At 32.6% G+C, this 19478-nt stretch overlaps 4 protein-coding genes across 7 annotated transcripts in view; 1 reads left to right on the top strand and 3 right to left on the bottom strand.

Annotated features, from left to right (window-relative positions):
• Positions 1 to 3837, top strand: part of LOC126742850 (oxysterol-binding protein-related protein 9) — a 67686-nt gene extending 63849 nt beyond the window's left edge. For all 4 annotated transcript variants that reach the window (XM_050449663.1, XM_050449661.1, XM_050449662.1 and 1 more), the window contains one exon: positions 2827 to 3837. In XM_050449663.1, the coding sequence (XP_050305620.1) occupies positions 2827 to 2913 (87 nt within the window). In that variant the 3' untranslated portion in view covers positions 2914 to 3837. The remainder of the gene's footprint in view (positions 1 to 2826) is intronic.
• A 6493-nt stretch (positions 3838 to 10330) lies between these two features.
• Positions 10331 to 15274, bottom strand: LOC126742923 (glutathione S-transferase 1-like). Its single transcript, XM_050449799.1, has 4 exons — positions 15132 to 15274; positions 14859 to 15059; positions 14636 to 14803; positions 10331 to 10687 (listed from the first exon to the last, which is right to left on the bottom strand). Exons 1-4 carry the CDS (start codon positions 15270 to 15272, stop codon positions 10535 to 10537), a joined length of 663 nt encoding a protein of 220 aa, XP_050305756.1. The 5' UTR covers positions 15273 to 15274; the 3' UTR covers positions 10331 to 10534.
• The window catches only part of LOC126742921 (synaptic vesicle 2-related protein), a 29281-nt gene continuing 24991 nt past the window's right edge, over positions 15189 to 19478 (bottom strand). The window contains exon 11 of the mRNA XM_050449796.1: positions 15189 to 15325. The gene's annotated coding sequence lies outside the window, so the exon portion shown is untranslated. The remainder of the gene's footprint in view (positions 15326 to 19478) is intronic.
• LOC126742922 (uncharacterized) lies at positions 15473 to 19159 on the bottom strand. Its single transcript, XM_050449798.1, has 2 exons — positions 18558 to 19159; positions 15473 to 18499 (listed from the first exon to the last, which is right to left on the bottom strand). Exon 2 carries the CDS (start codon positions 17511 to 17513, stop codon positions 16386 to 16388), a length of 1128 nt encoding a protein of 375 aa, XP_050305755.1. The 5' UTR covers positions 17514 to 18499; positions 18558 to 19159; the 3' UTR covers positions 15473 to 16385.

Genomic DNA, 19478 nt, shown 5'->3' with positions numbered 1-19478 from the left:
ACTGTGTAGATCAGATGGCATTTTCTGGGTTAGGAGACCAGTGAATAAAAGGTTTAACCCAAAATATGCGCGACCCACAATAAAACATGGTGGTGGTGGAATCGTGGTTTAGGGATTGCGTTGGGGTCTTTGTTATGGGTTCATTGGTCAAAATCCAAGGTATTATGAATTGTTTTGTACACCAAAACATATGAAAAAACGGGATGCTACCCTGGGCAGAAGACAACATGTGCTTAAGATGGGTTTTTTAGCATGACAACGACCCAAAGCATACATCAAAATATCGTGCTTTTTCCAACCCAAAGCCCAGGCGCCGTATTTTCGAAACCATGCGAGAATCTTCGAATGCGAACAAAGTCGAGCGGCAAAATTCGCATACGAATTGAAAAGTGCATTTTTGAACAGCATTCGAAATTTCATTCGCATACGAACATGAAATGTAGTGGCAACGTAGCAAAGGCGAGTGCTATTGGAGGCCATGTCAAACGGGATGAAGACGATAAAGATTTTTTAACCTAACCTAAAATTTAAGTTTAAAAACATCAGGGAATTTTAAGGTTTCTTTCATGGCGTTTCCTGGGTTTTTCGAATTGACTTTTTTTAAGATGGATTAAAAAAATATAAAAAATATTGCGGTTTTGTGTCGAGTGAGCAAAAGAAAGAACTAATTTCATTTATGGAAGAGCACCCGAAATTAAAGTCGGGCAAATTCACCCAAGATTTTTTCAGCTAAAACTGCACAAGCCTTGTGGATAAAAGTAGCGGACAGATTACACAGTCTCTGGAGCACATAAAGAGCACATCAATTCTATCGTAATAGGCTTGCTTAATCTATATAATTTATTAAATTGAGCATCTGAATGCATTTCAAATGAGTCAATAAATGAAGAGTACATCCTATTCCTTCTATCTGCCAGAGTTTCAGTCCATTCCAGTGCATCGGCGACGTTTCTTTGCACAAGATTGTTTAATCTTGCCATTTGATTATTGTTATTTTTTTTCAATAAACAACAAAAAAACATTACGAAAATACTTAACTAACTCACGCAAATTAAAAAAAAAACAAAGCTAGTTTAAAATCAAAACAAGACAAGTGACGGAATCAAATAAAAATCGCACACGAACTTTGAAATTCGAATGGTATATACCCATTCCTGACACCGCATGCGAAAAAGTTTGCATACGAAGCGGTCGAAAATACGAATATCGATTTTTCATGCGAAATCCTCAAATTTCGTATGCGAATCAAAGTCTAATGGTTTTAAAAATACGGCCCCAGATCTCAAGTCAATCGAGAATTTTTTGGATGAAATTGAAAGGAGAATCCATCAAAAAAATCATCCGTAAAAATATCTTTATTATTTGTGCAGGATTAATAATTTTTTTATTATTTATTTATTTAATTATTTATTATTTGTTGTGGTTATTTATTCCGTGTTTTTTTTTTAATTATCTCTACGTAATTTTAAGAATAATATTTAAGAATATCGGCCTCTTCATAGCCCCTAATCGTAGCTCGAATATTATTCGGCCTATAGTCAATCAATTTGTTAACCAGCCAGACTATGGAATCCTACAAATGGATGGGGAGGATTATATTTTACTAAAAGTAAAAATATGATGCGTGGGTGATAATCGAAAAATATATGGAAAAGCCACTAAATTTCTTCAAATCTATCAAGTTATACAGGATGATTCAAAATTGAGTGCAAAGATTTTAAGGGCGTATTTACCAGCCAAAAATAAGAACTTTTTTTCATATAAACGTATGTCCTAACTTGCTTCGTTTTGTTAGATACAGAGTGAAAAAGTTTTTTAATAAAATCGATTTTTTATCAATTATTCAAAATCCTTTCAATCGATTTAAATAAGATTTGGTAGGTTTATTTGTCGTCATAAAGGCCCTCCTTTGGTGGGAATAAAATAAATTTATTAATGCCAGTGGCGTTTCAGGGGGCTACCTGCTTGATACTTATAGGTAAAATTATGGTACGCCACCGCTTTTTTGACAATTTAATTTTTTTTTAGATTAAGCGGTCGATAATGTAACTTTCTTGCCTCTTGAGCCTTACTCGTATCTAGCTTTGTTTCCAGGAAAAAAATTAAAATCTCTGCCTGGCCCTATTAAAACAAATAATAAATTCGCATCGATTATTGAGATTCATTTAATTTCTTGTCAAAATTTAACTTAGCTTAAGTAACAGATACATACAAAAGCAGATTTTCATAACCAAAAAAAAATATATTAAAAAACTTTTACACTCTGTATCTAGAAAATGAAACAAGTTAGGACATACGTTTTCATGAAAAAAACCTATTTTGACTAGTAAATATGCCCTTGAAATCTCTGCACTCAATCTTGAATCACCCTGTATAACAGAAAAAAAGTGAAAAAGACTAAAGTGAAATTTTGGTTTAGCAAATGATTTGGGACTGTTCGACGGGTAGAGTTTTATATAATTTGAGTTTAAATCGGTGTGAGCCAGGTTGGTTCCTATATAAATTTGAATTATTTTTGTACTAAAATAACGAATAATTAAATAATTATAAAAAAATTTATTGTGTTCTTGCTAATTTTCTTCTATTTTAGTTTTTTGTTCATAACGTTATTAAATTAAAAGACGTATACCTAGAATAGTGGTAATTATAATTAGGGTACAAAGGTAGCTCTTGGATATTAACTACTTACACGGATTCAAAAAATCCTATATGTGTAATGTAAATTTATTTGAATTTATATAAGTGTAGGGAGACCTAAAGTTTGCGAGTCCACTACCAGAATGCACTACTTCTTGAACTTTAATTCATATTCTCTTTTTATTTTAGTTATTTAGGAAAATAGGCGAGGACCAATGGCTTTACAACAAACATCTCAAACAGCGTCTGATCAACAACACAACGAACGCGACGTGAAGCTAGCCCCAAGAGATTTCCAATTCCAAACTATAAATAAAGTAATAATATAATGTAAATGCGGGGGCGAAACACGTTTGTGAGGATCGAAACATTTTCATGATCAACTAGCGAACTGTGATAACACGTCATGAAAATTGTGTCTATTCCAATTCCGTAGTATATTAAGGATTTTTTTTATTGAAACGATGCTGTTTGTTAACTGTACAAGTTTCTTTCGGAGAAAGAATTGTTTCTTATTGCCTGTAGATAGTAAAACGTTTTTTCATAATGCACTAACCCACTAACGGTATCGATGTGTAGTGATTTTGGGGTTTTTTATAAACATAAACAGGGTAAATAACACTTCAACGCACTCTTATTAAACTTTTAAATAATCTGGAATAAGATTATCCGTGTATCTCTCAAAATCACTGCTTGTCCAACCCTTAAAAGATTTTTATAGTAAACATATGAGAATGTATTACTATATTTGTAAGAAAAAGCCTTTAATGCGTTATCTACTTTAGAAGTAATGGTTGTGGAGGGGTATTTTGGGAAAATTTAACTCGTTAAAAACTAAACGCCGCTTTACCGTTTTATTTTTAAATCTTTGTCTAATCAACGCCTATAGGTTATTAACGTTATTTGTATATATTGTAGTATTTAGCCCTTGTATCAAAAAATGGCACGAGGGTCTGCGAGCGAGACGGCATTTATATTTTTACTTTTTAATATAATTATTCTTATTATGTAAAATATTGTACATTTTTCTTTGTTTATTATTATCAGCTAGTATTATTTGAGTAAGTTTACTTATTTCATTTAAGTGGTTATTTGTATAAATTACTTGCCTAAAAAGTTATAGTACAATCAGAATTTATTGTAATTTGACTTATTACTTCCAAGGAGTGCATCCTTTCAAATAAATTATATATACACATATCACAATAGTGTTTTTCTTTCTAAAATAAATCATTTTAAAGGACAAGATTTCAAACTTACAAAAATTGGCAGTTGGAATTCCTCAGGGCCTAATATTAGATCCTTTACTCTATAGCAGAATTATCACCGTATTTGTTATATCACATTTACGTCACAGATATTTAAATTGTTGTTTCTGTGACCCAAAAATCGCTTAGGCTTCTTGTTAAGTTAATTGAATGTGGGGTCAAAAGGTTTTAAATTTTAATATTGCCGACGTTTCGGCCTATATTGAACCTCAAGGGGAGAAAAAGTAAAAACCCATTTTCCTTAAACATATGTACAGCCATAGAAATGTAGTGAATCACAAAAAAATGCTTAATATATAAAGTTCAGTGCAACGATATATTAGAATGGTCACCCGTCAAAACACGAGCATTCCACCTGCCAAAAAATGTCATCCACCTTCTATTTACATTGTTTGGCAGGTGGAATGCTGGTGTTTTGACGGGTGACCATTCTAATATATCGTTGCACTGGACTTTACAATGGTTTTTTTTTGGTTCTTAAACAGAAATGCTGGCAACTATTAATTTATTATAACTTATAATTAAATAATCATATAATTCAATTATTACAAGTTTTAATTAAATCAGTAGTTGGTTCCACTCAACCAGAAATACCGTTGTATATACTAATCTTTTTTTTGGGGGTTTACTATATTTTTATGATTGTATATATGTATGTGACGCCGCATGAAGAAATTCACCCAAGCGTCCAAATATAGGCCGAAACGTCAGCAGTATTAAAATTTAAGACCTTTTGACCCCACATCCAATTAACTTAGCAAAAAGCATAACAGATAAAGTCCAGTGCAACGATATATTAGAATGGTCACCCGTCAAAACACCAGCATTCCACCTGCCAAACAATGTCATCCACCTTCTATTTACATTGTTTGAGAAGTAAAATGCTGGTGTTTTGACGGGTGACCATTCTAATATATCGTTGCACTGGACTTTATTTAAAGCTTTTTCCATAAATCAGGTTCATAATGTTAAAAATTAAATAGAAAACGATCTTTTACTGCGTCAAATCATCTGCTTAAATTGAATCCCACTTTTTTTGTTTTTATTTACATTGTTTTTATTATGCCCTGCAAATAACTCATTTAAAAATTAAGTTAAGGAATGCAATATTGCTTTTAAAAATTCTTCATGCTTCCTTTCTGGACTCTGTGGATGTAGAAAGAATAGATCCTATGTCCTACAAATTGAGGAAATGGGGATGGCTTACTATGGCTAAGAGACAACAAATTCTTGTTAGTACGTTTATTCTTTTAAACCTACTAAACAAAAATAATTTTACGGGCGTGGAAACCAGTGGGATATTTGGTATATTTAACACCATTTCTCCAAGACTTCAATTTCTGCTCATTTGGGTATCAGATTATGATGCTTCTATGCCTTTTGCATAAAAAAGGTGCTCTCAGCAAAAATCGTTAAATATCACCGTTTTTCTAAAAATGGACTAAAAGTAAATTAAGATACAGCACCAGATTTAATTATTTTATTGATAATCCTAAAGCAGGGTCAATCATTAGATTTTACTCAGTAAACTTCTTGGTCTTAGTATATCGGGTTCTCTTTTGGACTGGTTGAGGACCTACATTACTGGTAGAACTCAAATTGTGGGGATTAACAATTTTACATCTTAGCAGTCTCACCTGGATCCTCTGCTCTTCAACTTTTTCATCGATGATATCAATTTCTGTTTTAAACATAACCAATTTCTCCTTGTTCAGGGGAGTGGTATGTCCTGATGACTGCCTCGTACTTCAGTTTAACCTCAATAATCTGGCAGTTTGGTGCCACGCCAATGGTATGGATCTCAACATCTCCAAATGCAGTCATCAAATTTCCTAAGGCAAAACAATCATGTAGCTTTATTTATCATATAAACAGTACTCCCTTAGAATATGTGCAACAGATAACAGATTTGGGACTGCTATTTGATTCCAATCTATATTTGAATCACATTATTAATAAATCTCTAAAGTTGCTAGGATTCATTAAAGTAGTACCAGATTTTACAGGTAGTTTTAATCGCAGTACCTCAACAGAAATTGAACAGGAGAGAGTGGAGCGTAAATTTTGCAGGCATTTACTAGAGCTTTTACAATGATTAAGAATTTTATTATGAGACTCTGTTCAAATCTTAAAACCTTTCAGCTAGAAGAAAGCTTCAAAATTCTCTATAGGTTAGTTCATTCAACTATAGATTTTCCATATTTCACATACATCACGTTCCATCTAGACTTTTCATGTACCTTTTTATAAGGTAAAAAATTAATTAATTCCTCGAACATTAAAACTGGACAATGAGCTACATAGCCTTGATTTCTTTCAACCTTTGAAGATTTTTTGGGAGGTTAATCCGGCGTTCATCTATAAACTAAGTTAATAGTCAATGAATCTTTTATGTTTAATTTTGATTTTTGGTACTTAAGCTTGTATTTAGTTACTTACATAATTTTGTATTAGGCTTGACTCCTTAATAAATAAATAAATAATTAAATTTAAATATCCACCTTACCTTTATACCAAAATCAGATTTCGAACAGATGTTTATAATTTAAACGTTCGGCGAAAGTATATCTGAACTATACTTGTTCATCTTAACCAAATATAAAGTCTTCTCTTTATACTTGTCTCAACTTTCAATAAATATAGAGTTAACAATTTTACAATGTCTGTTCAGTTTCTTAACAGGCAAAAGTTCCTACTTTAACTATTATATATATGCTTAGCAAGACTTCTCAAATCTATTGACAATCAATTTATCAGGACTTATTTTCAGGATTATCGAAAAATTAATAGGCATCTGATAAAAGTCAGAAAGGAACTGTATTACAATGAGCGCTTAGATTCGTCCGGTAACAGACAGAAGAAAAGTTGGTTAATCATTAACGAATGTAGGCAGTCTTCTCGTCGGCGGTTGGTTGAATCGGACTTGGGGCCCGATGATTTCAATGACTATTTTTCTAATATTGCTGAGAAGTTACTGGAAGCAGTTCCCAGTGACGGCGATCCATTGCAGTATCTTAATCGGAATGCTATCAACCAATCATTCTTTTTCCACCCTGTAGATGCCACCGAGGTCCTTGAAACAATTCAGTGCTTGAACAATCATAGGTCTTCGGGTTCCGATGGTATTTCTTCACGTCTGCAGTCACTTCTGCCTGCGAGCGCTTTAGGTGCTTTGGTTTGGGCAATCAATCAGTCATTTCTTCGGGGCGAGTTCCCATCCTGTTTAAAGGAAGCTATGATTATCCCTCTTCATAAGGGTGGTAGCTTGGACCGACCCTCTAACTTCCGTCCCATATCAATTTTGTCTACCCTCTCCAAGGTTCTTGAGCGGCTTGCAAAAAAGAGAATTGTCTCTTTTTTGACCAAATACAATGTGCTGTCCCCTAATCAGTATGGATTTCAGTCATCTAAGGGCACACAGGATGCCATTTTCAGATTCTTGGAGATTGTGTATCTATCTATGAACTTCAAGGAGGCTGCAGCAGCAAGGAAGCTTTGGGGTGGTTGAAGTCATACCTGTCTGGCCACACCCAGAGGGTGGTTGCATCTGGATTTTCATCAGGAATAGCACATCTTAAATGTGGTGTACCTCATTTAAGATGTGCTCAGTGTTGGGTCCTATTTTATTTTTATTATACGTTAATGACTTAAGCTCTCTATCACTGCATGGACTAGTGGTTCAGTTTGCCGATGATATTACAATTCTGTGGCATAACAAAGATCAAAAAGTAGTCAGATCTCTCATAGTAGAGGATCTTCACAAAATTAAAGAGTAGTGCATCTGCAATCAGCTTGTATTCAATATTGATAAGACTTTTGTTCTGGGCTTTAAGTGTAATGAAGAGAGTTTTTTGTTTGATGAGCAGAGCTCACTACATGGTAGGGATTATTGTCGATTTCTCGGCCTCTTCATTGATGAGAGTTTAAGGTTTGACAACCACGTTTTGGGCCTCGCTGCTAAACTATCTTCTGGTTGTTTTGCAGTCAGGGTTGCCAGGCATGAGTTGGGGGGGTTGTTTGCTCGTTCAGTTTATTTCGCCTTAATAGACTCTCATATCCGTTATGGGTTGCCATTTTGGGGTTTGTGCTCCAAGGGACTCCTTAACATAATTTTTACTATTCAGAAAAAAGCATTAAGGTATCTGTGTGGTGTTGGTCTGAGAGTCTCTTGTAAACCTCTTTTTGTAGCTGAAAGAATTTTAACAGTTTTCTGAATCTGCAACACTCATACATAAGTCCGTAAGTCCACCATCCTGCACCAGTCATAATACTCGTTAAGTGGGCAACTTATCTCTTCAATACCCACCTCCTCACTTACGAGAAACTCTCTTATATTTATTAGTCGTAAAATATTTAATCATGTTTCTTTTTCGATTAGGACTGTTACAGACCTTAAAAAGTTTAGGAGAGAACTAAAGAAATTAATCTTACCAAAAGCTTACAACAGCATTGAAGAGTATTTTAACGACTCATTTTAATATTTAAAATTAATTATATATCTGTTGATTAGATTTATTTTATTTTTTTTTATTATTCTTGTTTTATGTTGGTTCTCGCCTTTTCTTTTCTTCTTTTTTGGTTTTTTCTTTGATTATATAAAATATGCTTCTATGTACAATCAACATTTCTGTATATCAACGATTCTGTATTCTGTTTTTGTCCTGTATCCTGTATAACCAAATAAATACTTGTATTATAAATTCTAGGATTAGGAAGCTTTTAGCACAAGTAACTTAGCAAATAAAGTATATTTTGACTTTGACTATTAGAACACATTTAAATAAGTCACATGTGAACATTTTAATTAATATTACCCTTTATCTTATCGTAGCTAGTTGCATCCATTTGTATTCTCAGTTCCCTAAATTAACTAAACCGTAAACATTTCATGTGTTTAATTTCTGCAATGCCTAAAGTTATGTCTGTGTATGAACTTTACAAAATACTTAAGGTTTTAAGATTTAAAAAAATATACTATTAACTTTGTCATAATATGCAAGCCATGCTATTATTATTATATAGAAATACAGTTCCAAATAAACAACTATTTTGTAAATACGTAATTTTCTTTAAATTTAGGCTGAAAAGAAACGAAGCTGAAGTTGCCTTTTACTCCTTTAGTATATTTCTTATATATTATATTAAACTATTTTTTTTTGTTAATTGGAAGTAATAAAGGCTTTATTATTAAACGTTCCATATTGCCTGTACAAGGTGTCTAAAAATCGAACCCCATCATTGGAATTTCGGAAACTAGATTCGAATACGAGGTGGGTTAAATGAAGGCAAAGCTGATCATTAAAAAGCCCTTTTGAAATTAAAAAGTATCCGAAATTTTTTGGCAAAAGAATCAAATACTCATTGTAACTTTCTGCGTTTTACGAAATGGTGTCAGATTTTCAAAAAGACGTTTCGTATTTGAGTTGTTATCATCAACTTTACAATTACGAGAAATGTTTAGTGAAATACGGAAAAAGAAGCAGCAACGAGGGTTTATTTTTCATTGTGACAGTGCAAGCTTTCACACATTAGCTGAAACAACTAAGTCATAGACCTCACATCTTATTACCTCAATCGAAATAGGGTTACATTGACTAGAGCCTAGGCAAAAAGTGTATTGATCGTCATGGAGTAATATCAAAATATTAATCTTAATAAATTACTACCCGTTGATTAATATGCTCAAAATATAAATAGCAACCCTTGTAATAACAAAGCGAATTTTTACTGCCTGTAATGAATTGAAAATTACTTCAAAGTCCCTGAAGAAAATTAAAAATCTCCAACTGCCTGGAGAAAATAAAACTTCATTTCAGCATTCAACAATAATAGTCCCAGTGTCCCAAACAGTAGAATAGGCTCCAGTTGCTTGAAATAAACAAAAAAAATACCTCAAGCATGTGGAAAAAACATGAAATTGCGTCCACTGCCAGGCGAAATTAAAATTCCCTTTAGTTTCCAGAAAACTATTTTACTGGCAATATTTTCCAAATACTACAATATATGCCATACTACAATATGCCATATCCAACCATCTTTGTGCTTTTTTTCCTTAATTGCTCAATCTGCTCACAGCATGGAATCTATAACAAATCGTACCTGAAATAATTCTTAGCACTCAGAAAATAAATCCTGATCTAATTTAATATTTTTAACAATTTTACAATGCTTTATATGTGTATAATAATAAAATATAACACTGTGTTATATTTTAGTACTACTTACTTTTAGTACTCTTTTACAGTTTTGATTGAATTGAAAACTGTACTTGTGAAGACATTATTACAGTTTATGCCCTCACGTTCCGGCCTGCAATGTAGCTCCTGATAATTGTTTTTCAAAGTTCTCAGCACTCAGCAATAAAAAAATATAAAGTATCTTGACAAATGTGGTTCTAATACTCACGCAAAATAAAACATATAAACTTGAAAAAATATGACAAAATATATTCATCGAAAAACATATAAAAAAACACACTTAGATCCCTAAATAAGTTTTAAAGATTCAAGTGGGTTTGCAGTTTGTGGAAAACTCTTGAAATGCATCTCATTAAAAGAAAACTTTTAACAAATTAATTTCATAAAATTGGTGTATTCAAAAAACTTAGTAAATAAAAGCATTTGAAAAACTTAGATTTGTCCAGGAGCCAGTTTGCTTCTAACAGCCTTCCCAAATGCTTCTGCACCCTCCTGGTTTGCTTCCGCATACCCTGGTATAGTCTCAGCAACTCTTGGTAACCAGTTATATACATTTTGATAAGGTTTTATATCCCAACCAACAGCCTAAAAAATATAATCAATAATTTTGTAACCTTAGAGCTTAGGCTATATTTGTACACAAATCTTTTTGGATTTAGGATAAAAATTTCACCTTTTCCGCACGTATATATATTTAGTCAATATTTCGACCAGAATTGTCGCTAATTGGAATACATTAATCAAAATACGAAATTCAATTACTTTTTAGTAATTGGTGTAGGTCAAAAAATGCTTTTGAAAAAATAGAATTTTTAATTAATGACGTTTAAGGGGTATATCCTAAATTATTGTTTCTAAATCTGGTTAGTGTTACTGGCTTACTGACCAATCTGAAATATAGAGGCCTATAACGTTCTCTTAAAACAAGGTATGAAAAATATAATCATTGTACCATGCTCTTGGACCAATTCTATCATATTGTACCGTACCGTAAGTATCATATTGTTAGATAACGATATCTGAGTCTGGCAAAAGTAATTTATAGGGCGTGACAATTTTTTTATCAAAATTGTCTAATCAAGCTGAAAAAGCTGTTGGTTAGTTTTTTTTACAGGTTAACAAGATGTTTATCCTGTATCAATGTGTACACCAAGAAACTCGGCTTCCAAATTGTATTGATACAGTAATGGCTGTACATCACCTGTGTTCTTATGTTGAGTAAAATTTATGGTTTGAGATTTTAATTATTTAAAGAACAATTTGCCAAAGATTTTCATTTGAGTCCATATGGCCTCTGTAGTCCTTGTAGTTTTAGTAGTAGTTTTGACACCTATACCCTCAGAAAATGACAGATCGAATCTACGTGTTTGCTAGATTTGCATTTTTATAGCTAGAAAAATCTCAAAAAATTATTCCATACCTTAAGTGGAATTCAACTATGACAAATTATACCTCCTTTGAAACATCATTTCTCAAACCTATCCTTTCAGCCCTTACAGCCTAAGATAAAGATGCCCACCTTTTTTGCAAAATCTGCATATGATTATCAAATTTTAACCTGATCAATAAACAGCCCTAAAAACTTATAACATTGCTATTTATGGATTTTGTTTTAAGCTACCATCAAATAGGATCAAAATTTCACTGTAAAGTTGAAGACATTACACTATTTCAATATTATTTTAATGTCATGAAAACCAGTGTGTCTTAATGTGTTATTAGTTCCTAATTATAAAATAGCACTATAGTGGGCAAGCAAAGTAAATAATCATTAATAGAAAAAAAAATCTGTGGACTATGCTGAGAGGTCATACTTACTCTTTACAAATTATTTGCGCTTATTTAAAAATGATTGAAGAAATGCTTAAAAAAACCTATAAAACCATAATATTAAGTAAGCATGGCTGACATTTAACAATTTATGTTTTTGAAGACAGGTTGCCATTCTAGATTTAACAATTTTCCCTATGATCTTTTTAATAAAGTATGGAGAAGCCAAATAGAATGAAAGCATAATAAGCCTTCTTTCAAATAATAGTCTTAGTAAGGCTGGCTTCTTAAAAGCTATAATTACTAACACATAATCAGGTATCAGCATGTTAAATATTGTTATAAGGATATTCTGCCCTCCTTAGTTAAAACGTCCTAACTACAAAATTATCTTTTTTTGGCTTATTATATTTTATTGACCTATCAAATGGTATCTACCTCCTTGGCTAAATTAGAAAGTCCTAACTACATTTTTTATGCCTTAAATTCACCTAAATATATTGTTCTATGTGCAGAAAAGACGATAATCCCAAATTAAAATGTCCTATCTATCTATTTCTAAGTTAAAATGTCCTAAGTAGCTTTCCGTTTGTAGAATATTCATTGATGAGACAAGAGAGACACACCTGTGCATTCAGAAGTATATAATCTTTTTTTTTATATTTAGGGGTTTCAGTCTCAGAAAGACAAGAATCTAAAAGTTGTTCAAAACAAGTTTCAGCTTGAAATTTCCAGGACTAAAAGTTCAATGGAGGCTTGAGAACTGTATGGTTTTTGGAAAAAATCGGTATACAGGGAGGGTTGTTTAGAGCCAACAAAAGTCAGGAGAAAAATTCTAAGAGTCGTAAAAAAATGGCCTAATGAAAATATGGCTGAATTTATAGTCCAGGTTTCAAACTCTATAAAATGCTTTTGAATATGCCAGTACTATTCGAAAAGTGCTAAGCAAAGGGGTTGCGGGTCGAAATAAGGAAAATTTAATTTCAACTTTTTTTTTAAATGTTTTTTTATATAACAGAGACTTATGTTACGATCCGGGATTTTTTTTTGTTTACGTTGTAAACTCTACCGAGCCTGAACTGGAGAATTTGGGAATAAAATACTTTCAATCTGGTCACACTTTTATGTCCGCGAACTCGTTCCATCACCAGGTAGAACAATTATTGAAAAGGTACGGTAAGGTGATCGATTTTAATGATTTTAAATTGGCTGTAAAAAAGGCAAACTCATCTAAGGTCTATGTAAAAGAGATGAACATACAAAACTTTTTTGAATGGAAAGATTGTTCATCCAAGTTTGGGCTTCAAAAAAATGTTCCCAAACCTTACTTGTTAATCCTTGTCCTTCTCTTCATAAAACTGTTTTATTTGAGAGGAGCTTCAGTTACTGTATTCATCTGCAATATAATAAAATTCCTCCTGAGTTAAAATATATTTCACCTTCTATATTTAAACGAAAAATAAGCAGTTATATTACTGATCTCTGTTAGCCTAGAGTGTTGTTAAATATCTATTCTTTAACTTATTGTAAATTTCATAAGTCTGTGTGGTTATCAAACGTTGTAATGTTAATCGGTTGTGCATATAGGCAGTTAGAACTTAATATTTTATAACTATGCAATTATTTAAGATACATTTTGAAATTCTTTGTAATATCTAACTTCAAGCTGATTTGTATGGTTAAGCTAGGAAGTAAGCTTCAACTTCGCCATTTAGAATTTACTAATTGTAAATTTTAATAGAGACATTATTATTATTACTTGCAGAATATGATACATTTGCACTTTAAAAGGGGATAAAATATGTTGTACTACAAAAATGCCTTTTCGGAAGAACCAAAACCTTCTTGCCGAACACAATGTCGAGGTGTAAAATTAAAAAGAAAGCAAAATTTGATTTCTAAGCTACATCCTATTATTCCAGCTAACCGAATGATATTCTGGAGGAATTAGCCGTTTCCCAAAATAATGATACTGACAATAAAGAAAATGTAGATTTCCAGTAAGATTTCATTATTTACTTTCATACTTTTTTTATTGTTCTAATGTTTTATTAGTGAGAAAATTTAGTTATAATGTTAATTTGAAATGTAACTCCTGTGTTTGTAATAAAAATCAGTCGAAATATATATATATATATTTTTTTTTATTATAATTACTTTATTAAGAAACAAGTCCAATCTAACTTTTTTTTCTAAAATTTCACCAAATATTGAATCTAGTCCCTTATTAAACTTTAACCACAAATGTAAAAAGCAAATTTCTAAGAATATAAAAAGAATCAGAGAATTACTTCAAAACATGAGGACTGCATATTAGTTTTCATAAAAATCTCAATTTTTTCAGCTTTATCGATTTACGAGTTAGGATGTTTTAACTATTTTAAATTTTCTGTAAATATACTCCTGATTTCAAATATATTTATATAAGACAAGCCAAAGAGTTCATCAACAGAAATATTTTTTAAATATTTCATAACATGCTGTAATGAACTAATATAAATTATAATATAAATCTGCATTTAATGATAAAAAAACTGTAGACAAGTAAAAACATTTTATATAGGAATATGCTGTTAATGCATTACTATGCATACTTTCCCAAAGCAACAGTACATATTCCACAAACATATTTGTTTATTTCAGTTTTTTTTCACATTAAATTAGTTCTAAGGATAATTTCAGAGACATGAAAATCTTGACTAAGTATTAAAAGATGTTTGTTTGGGAGTAACTTATTTTTGACCCGAATCCAACAACTCTTACCACAATGCTAGAGACGGATGAAGCCAAACAGCAATCTGCAACAGTTAGATGGTCCCCGGCAACAAATTTTTGCCCTTCAAGAAACACATCCAAGAACCCTAAAGCTTCTTCTAATGGTTGCTTGTGCTCATCAAAAATTTCATCTTCACCTTTGAAAAGAATTGGGAACTAAAACAGTAAGCACCTTTAGAACACTATGAATTAGGATGGTAAAAAAACTTACACAAATATCCCTAATACACTTATACATTGTACCAATATCAAAGTACAGTCTCTGATCCACGATTGCTCTCTTTTTAGGGTCTGTAGGATAAAAATTGGGGTCTTTGCTGTAAGTATTTGCTAGGTAAGTTCCTATAGCATGGCTGTCCCATACAACAAAATCACCATCGACAAGTGTTGGAACTGTATGTTGAGGATTTATCTTAAGGTGTAAAAGGACATTTATTTTATTATTCCTACTAATTCCTAAATTTAAGAAAATTAACCCACTTACCTTTACAAATTCTTCAGTTAATTGTTCCTTATTAAACAGGTTTATAATTTTTATATCAATATTTAAACCAAGGGCTCTGGCGGCCAAAAGGGCGCCCCTGGAAGGTCCACTTAAGGGATAGTGGTATAAGGTTACGCCCATTGTGAAAAAAACGTTTTAATGTTTATTTACTTTTTGGCCCACTTCTTCCTAACCTAAAATATTTCCCAATCAACAAATATAGAGGAAAGCGTAAAGACAGCATAAAAAACAGCGGCGTTGTCAGTATGGGCAATGGAAAGTTTGGTTATTTCATATACAGGGTGATTTTTATAAGAAGGTCATGCTTTTGGGGGATGATAGGGGACGTTCAAATGTAACTTTTGATATAAGACACTATGGGTCGGAAATGCCTCAGAAGCAAAATACAGGGGGTTAAAGTTTTTAAAAAAATTAAGAAATTAATTTTTAGTTTTTTTACTGTTTAAGATATCAGTGTCAAATTTTCTCAATAAAGCTACCTAATAACGATGCTTTAAATGTAAAAAGTAAATGTTTTAGTTTCAACCAGTGGCGTAGATCAGATAGGCATTAGAGTAATTGTTTAATAAAAAAAAATAGTACGCCACTGATAATCAAAAATTTTAAGAATCCTTGGTTTATTTAAAAAAAGGTATCCTGCATCTTTTTCCCAAAAGGCACCATTTTATCAGAATTTAAAAATGAATAACTTTAATAAAAACTAAGGAAAAAAAATTATTGGATAACGTTAAAAAATACTAAATAATAAATAATAATAATTAATAATTAATTTAAAAGGTGCTCAAAGTGGCCGCCATTTTGTTGGATACAGAGCCGGCAGCGTAATGTTAAATTGTCGTGAATTTTCTGAATAACTTCACCCCTATCTTTAATTTCGCCTGCAGCTACTGCAATGCGAGTCAAAAGATCATGTTCATCTGGCACAGGTGTAGAATAAATGAGTTGGTCCAAATGACCCCACAAATAAAGATCACAGGGATTTAAATCGGGGGAGCGCGCTGGCCAAGCCACTGGGCCTCCCCTCCCAATTCAACGTCTAGGATATCTTTGGTTCAAATATTCCCTGACAACGCGACCATAGTGTGCCGGACAACCATCATGTTGAAGCCACATTATTTGCCGAACATCCAATGGCACATCTTCTAAAAGTTCACAAATAATTCCCTGCAATGAGACGTCTTGGCAAAATGTACGGACCAATCAAGTTCTCCCCTACAATGCCTGCCCAAACATTTACAGAGAATTTTTGTTGGTAGCCACGGTTAAATTTAGCATGAGGGTTTTCATCAGAGGGTCAGGTCTTAACTCCGGTTCCGATACTTTTCTATGGCAATGTCTAAAATCATTAATAATCGACCAACACTCTCTTTGCCTATTTGATGACATATTTAAGCGATCCCTATAATAATTAGATTTTGCTGCTTTAATTGTCTTTCTGTACAGACTACGGTATTTCTGATGATATACAAGGATATTTTCATTTGTGGTATATTTGCACAATTTAGTCAAAAAACGGAGGTTTTTAGCAGAAATTCTAAGGCCTCTTGTAACCCATGGTTTTCGTTTCTTAGTTTTAAGCCTCATTTTAGGAAAGCACTGATTGATCTTATCACACAGAACTTGAAAAAATAAAGTAAGTGGGTCAGAAGCCGTTTCAAGTGCATTCCAATTTACCGAAGCTGTAGCAGCAGAAAAAGCATTGAAATTTCTCCTGCTGAAAATTCTTCCCATATAATGAGATGAAGATGATACAGTATTATATGGCATTTTAGCAAGAATAGCTTCATGGTCGGAAATACCAGATGGGAGTACTGTGCATAAAACGTCATCAAAATTTGTACAGAAATAGTCAATTGTAGTTGCAAATGAAGAAGTTATTCGTGTGGGAGAAAGAACGTGCATTTTCAAGTCGTAAGAATTTAAAATACTTAAAAGAGAAGTACGTGGCAACGTTTCATCAGTGTAGTTGATATTAAAGTCACCAGCCAATACAACCTTAGAGTGTAGGGACAACTGGGATAAAATAGAATCAAGTTTGTCCAGAAACATAGCAATATCTCCTGTAGGTGGCCTATAAACACAAAGAATATATAAATTAAAACGCTTACAAAAAGAAAGAGAGAATTCAAAAACATTCTCTAACAGAAGATTATCATACTTATCAATATTACAAAAAATCGTTTCAATTGTTTGCCTAGCCAAGATCATGGTTCCTCCATGTATAGATTGTTGACGACAAAAATTTGATATAGGAAGATAATCAGATATTAAAAAACATTCACTAGGCCTCAACCAGTGCTCAGTCAGAAGTACAAAATCAGGAAAATTACATGTGTCCAGCAAAAGATGAAGCTCATCCATCTTGTTTCTTAGGGATTGTATATTAAGATTAAAGAGACTTAAGTAAGTGAGTTAATTTCAATTTTACTAGTAGAATATGAACATGAATGAGACTCAACTTTCGTGGACATGTCTATAAAAAAGAAGAATCCAATTCACGATCAGTAACTAGTTCAGACTCATTAATTTGATGATTCAAAGACAATTTATTCGATGAAATATTAATTTTAAAATATTTGAAAATATGTGCATGTAATAATGATGCCAAGTCTGAACCAAAGTTACTGGCGTGATTAGACTCCAAAATCCCACACAGATTAATATTATTCTCATGAAAAGTACGATAAAGGGCCTTATTACTATTATAGATAACATTATGGTTTAAATAAGTATAAGGGCTTTTCATCACTAAAGTGTTTGTATCAACATGATTTTGAATTAAATTTTTTAAAACATCAGATGAAGAACAAATTCCATTTAACATTACTATTAAAAAATCTTCTTTCGTAAAGTCCTTAACTAAATTTGATGCTGTCCTAATCACCTCACTGCTTGAACTGCCCGGCTTCAGGAAACACTGGACCTTGTAGTAAGCTGCAAACTTTAAACGTAAATGTTTTAGGAACACTCTGTTACAATTTCCACCAACAAAGAGAAGCGGACATGATTGTTTCTTGGGTTGGAATGTACCTCTCGGCAAAACGTTGATTCGTCACTAAACAAAATAGCTTGGCGAATGTCTGGATGTTCAGCCCCTTGTTGAAGATACCAAGTGGCAAACGCGAACCTATTAGCATAGTCTTGGGGCAAAGATGCTGAACCTTTTGTTTTTTAAATGGATAAAGGTGGTTATCATGCAAAACTTTCCAAACCAACGTTTGGCTTATCCTCAGGTGATCAGCAATTTTTTGAGTACTTGTATTTGGATCCTCTTCAATATTGTGAAGTATTTCCTCCTCAATATTATCACGAATAGGTCTTGCACGAACTCTTATGCCTGGGTTCACCTAAAACAAAAAGTACATGTTAATTTTTTGTTTTTATTTTTTTTAAGTAGGTACTTACTTGTAATTATCCTCTCTCACGTAGACTCCTATCGACCTTAAGAAAAAAATCTTCTCTCTGGGACCATTCGATTGGGAAAACGTTCAGCATAAATCGCGCGAGCCAATACAGCATTTCCTCTGGATTCACCAAGGGTTAAATGCATATCTGCCAATTCATTCCACGTAAATCGCTGCATAACATTCAAAATCAAGCAACGGCAGAACAACTACCTTATTTAAATTAATCAGGAAGATGACGTTATAACAAATATTTGATTCGTATGTCAAAAATATCCTAGCAACCGTCAAAGCTATTAGTTATTTTGTTATCATGTCCCTCTTTGCAATTTGCGTGGCATTGAGTTAGCGGATATGCACACTCGGCGAATCCGATGAGTTCGTGCGAGACCAAATACAAGTATCCGAAAAATTGCTGGACACCAACTTTATCCAATTAAAAAACAAAAGGTTCTGCATCTGTTGACCCATCTTCAACAAGGGGCTAAACACCCAGACATTTGCCAAGCTTTTGGTTGTGGTGGCCTGCATGGTTTCTTAGCCAGCGAGATCCCCTACTTGAAATCCTTGTAATCTTATTTGTGGGATCAGTTTCATCTACTTATTTACTTGACACCAGTTAAAGAATCATGTGGCTCGCATTGCCAGTAGCTGCAGGCGATTTTTTTTTCCTTAGTTTTTATTAAAGTTATTTATTTTTAAATTCTGATAAAATGGTGCCTTTTGGGAAAAAGATGCAGGATACCTTTTTTTCTGTTAAATAAACCAAGAATTCTTAAAATTTTTGATTATCAGTGGCGTACTATTTTTTTTAATTAAAAAATTACTCTAATGCCTATCTGATCTACGCCACTGGTTGAAACTAAAACATTTACTTTTTACATTTAAAGCATCTTTATTAGGTAGCTTTATTGAGAAAATT

The sequence above is a fragment of the Anthonomus grandis genome, chromosome 12 (assembly GCF_022605725.1).
Source record: "Anthonomus grandis grandis chromosome 12, icAntGran1.3, whole genome shotgun sequence".
In the NCBI taxonomy this organism is placed as follows: Eukaryota; Metazoa; Arthropoda; class Insecta; order Coleoptera; family Curculionidae; genus Anthonomus; species Anthonomus grandis.
This window is presented reverse-complemented; position numbering and strand designations above follow the sequence as displayed.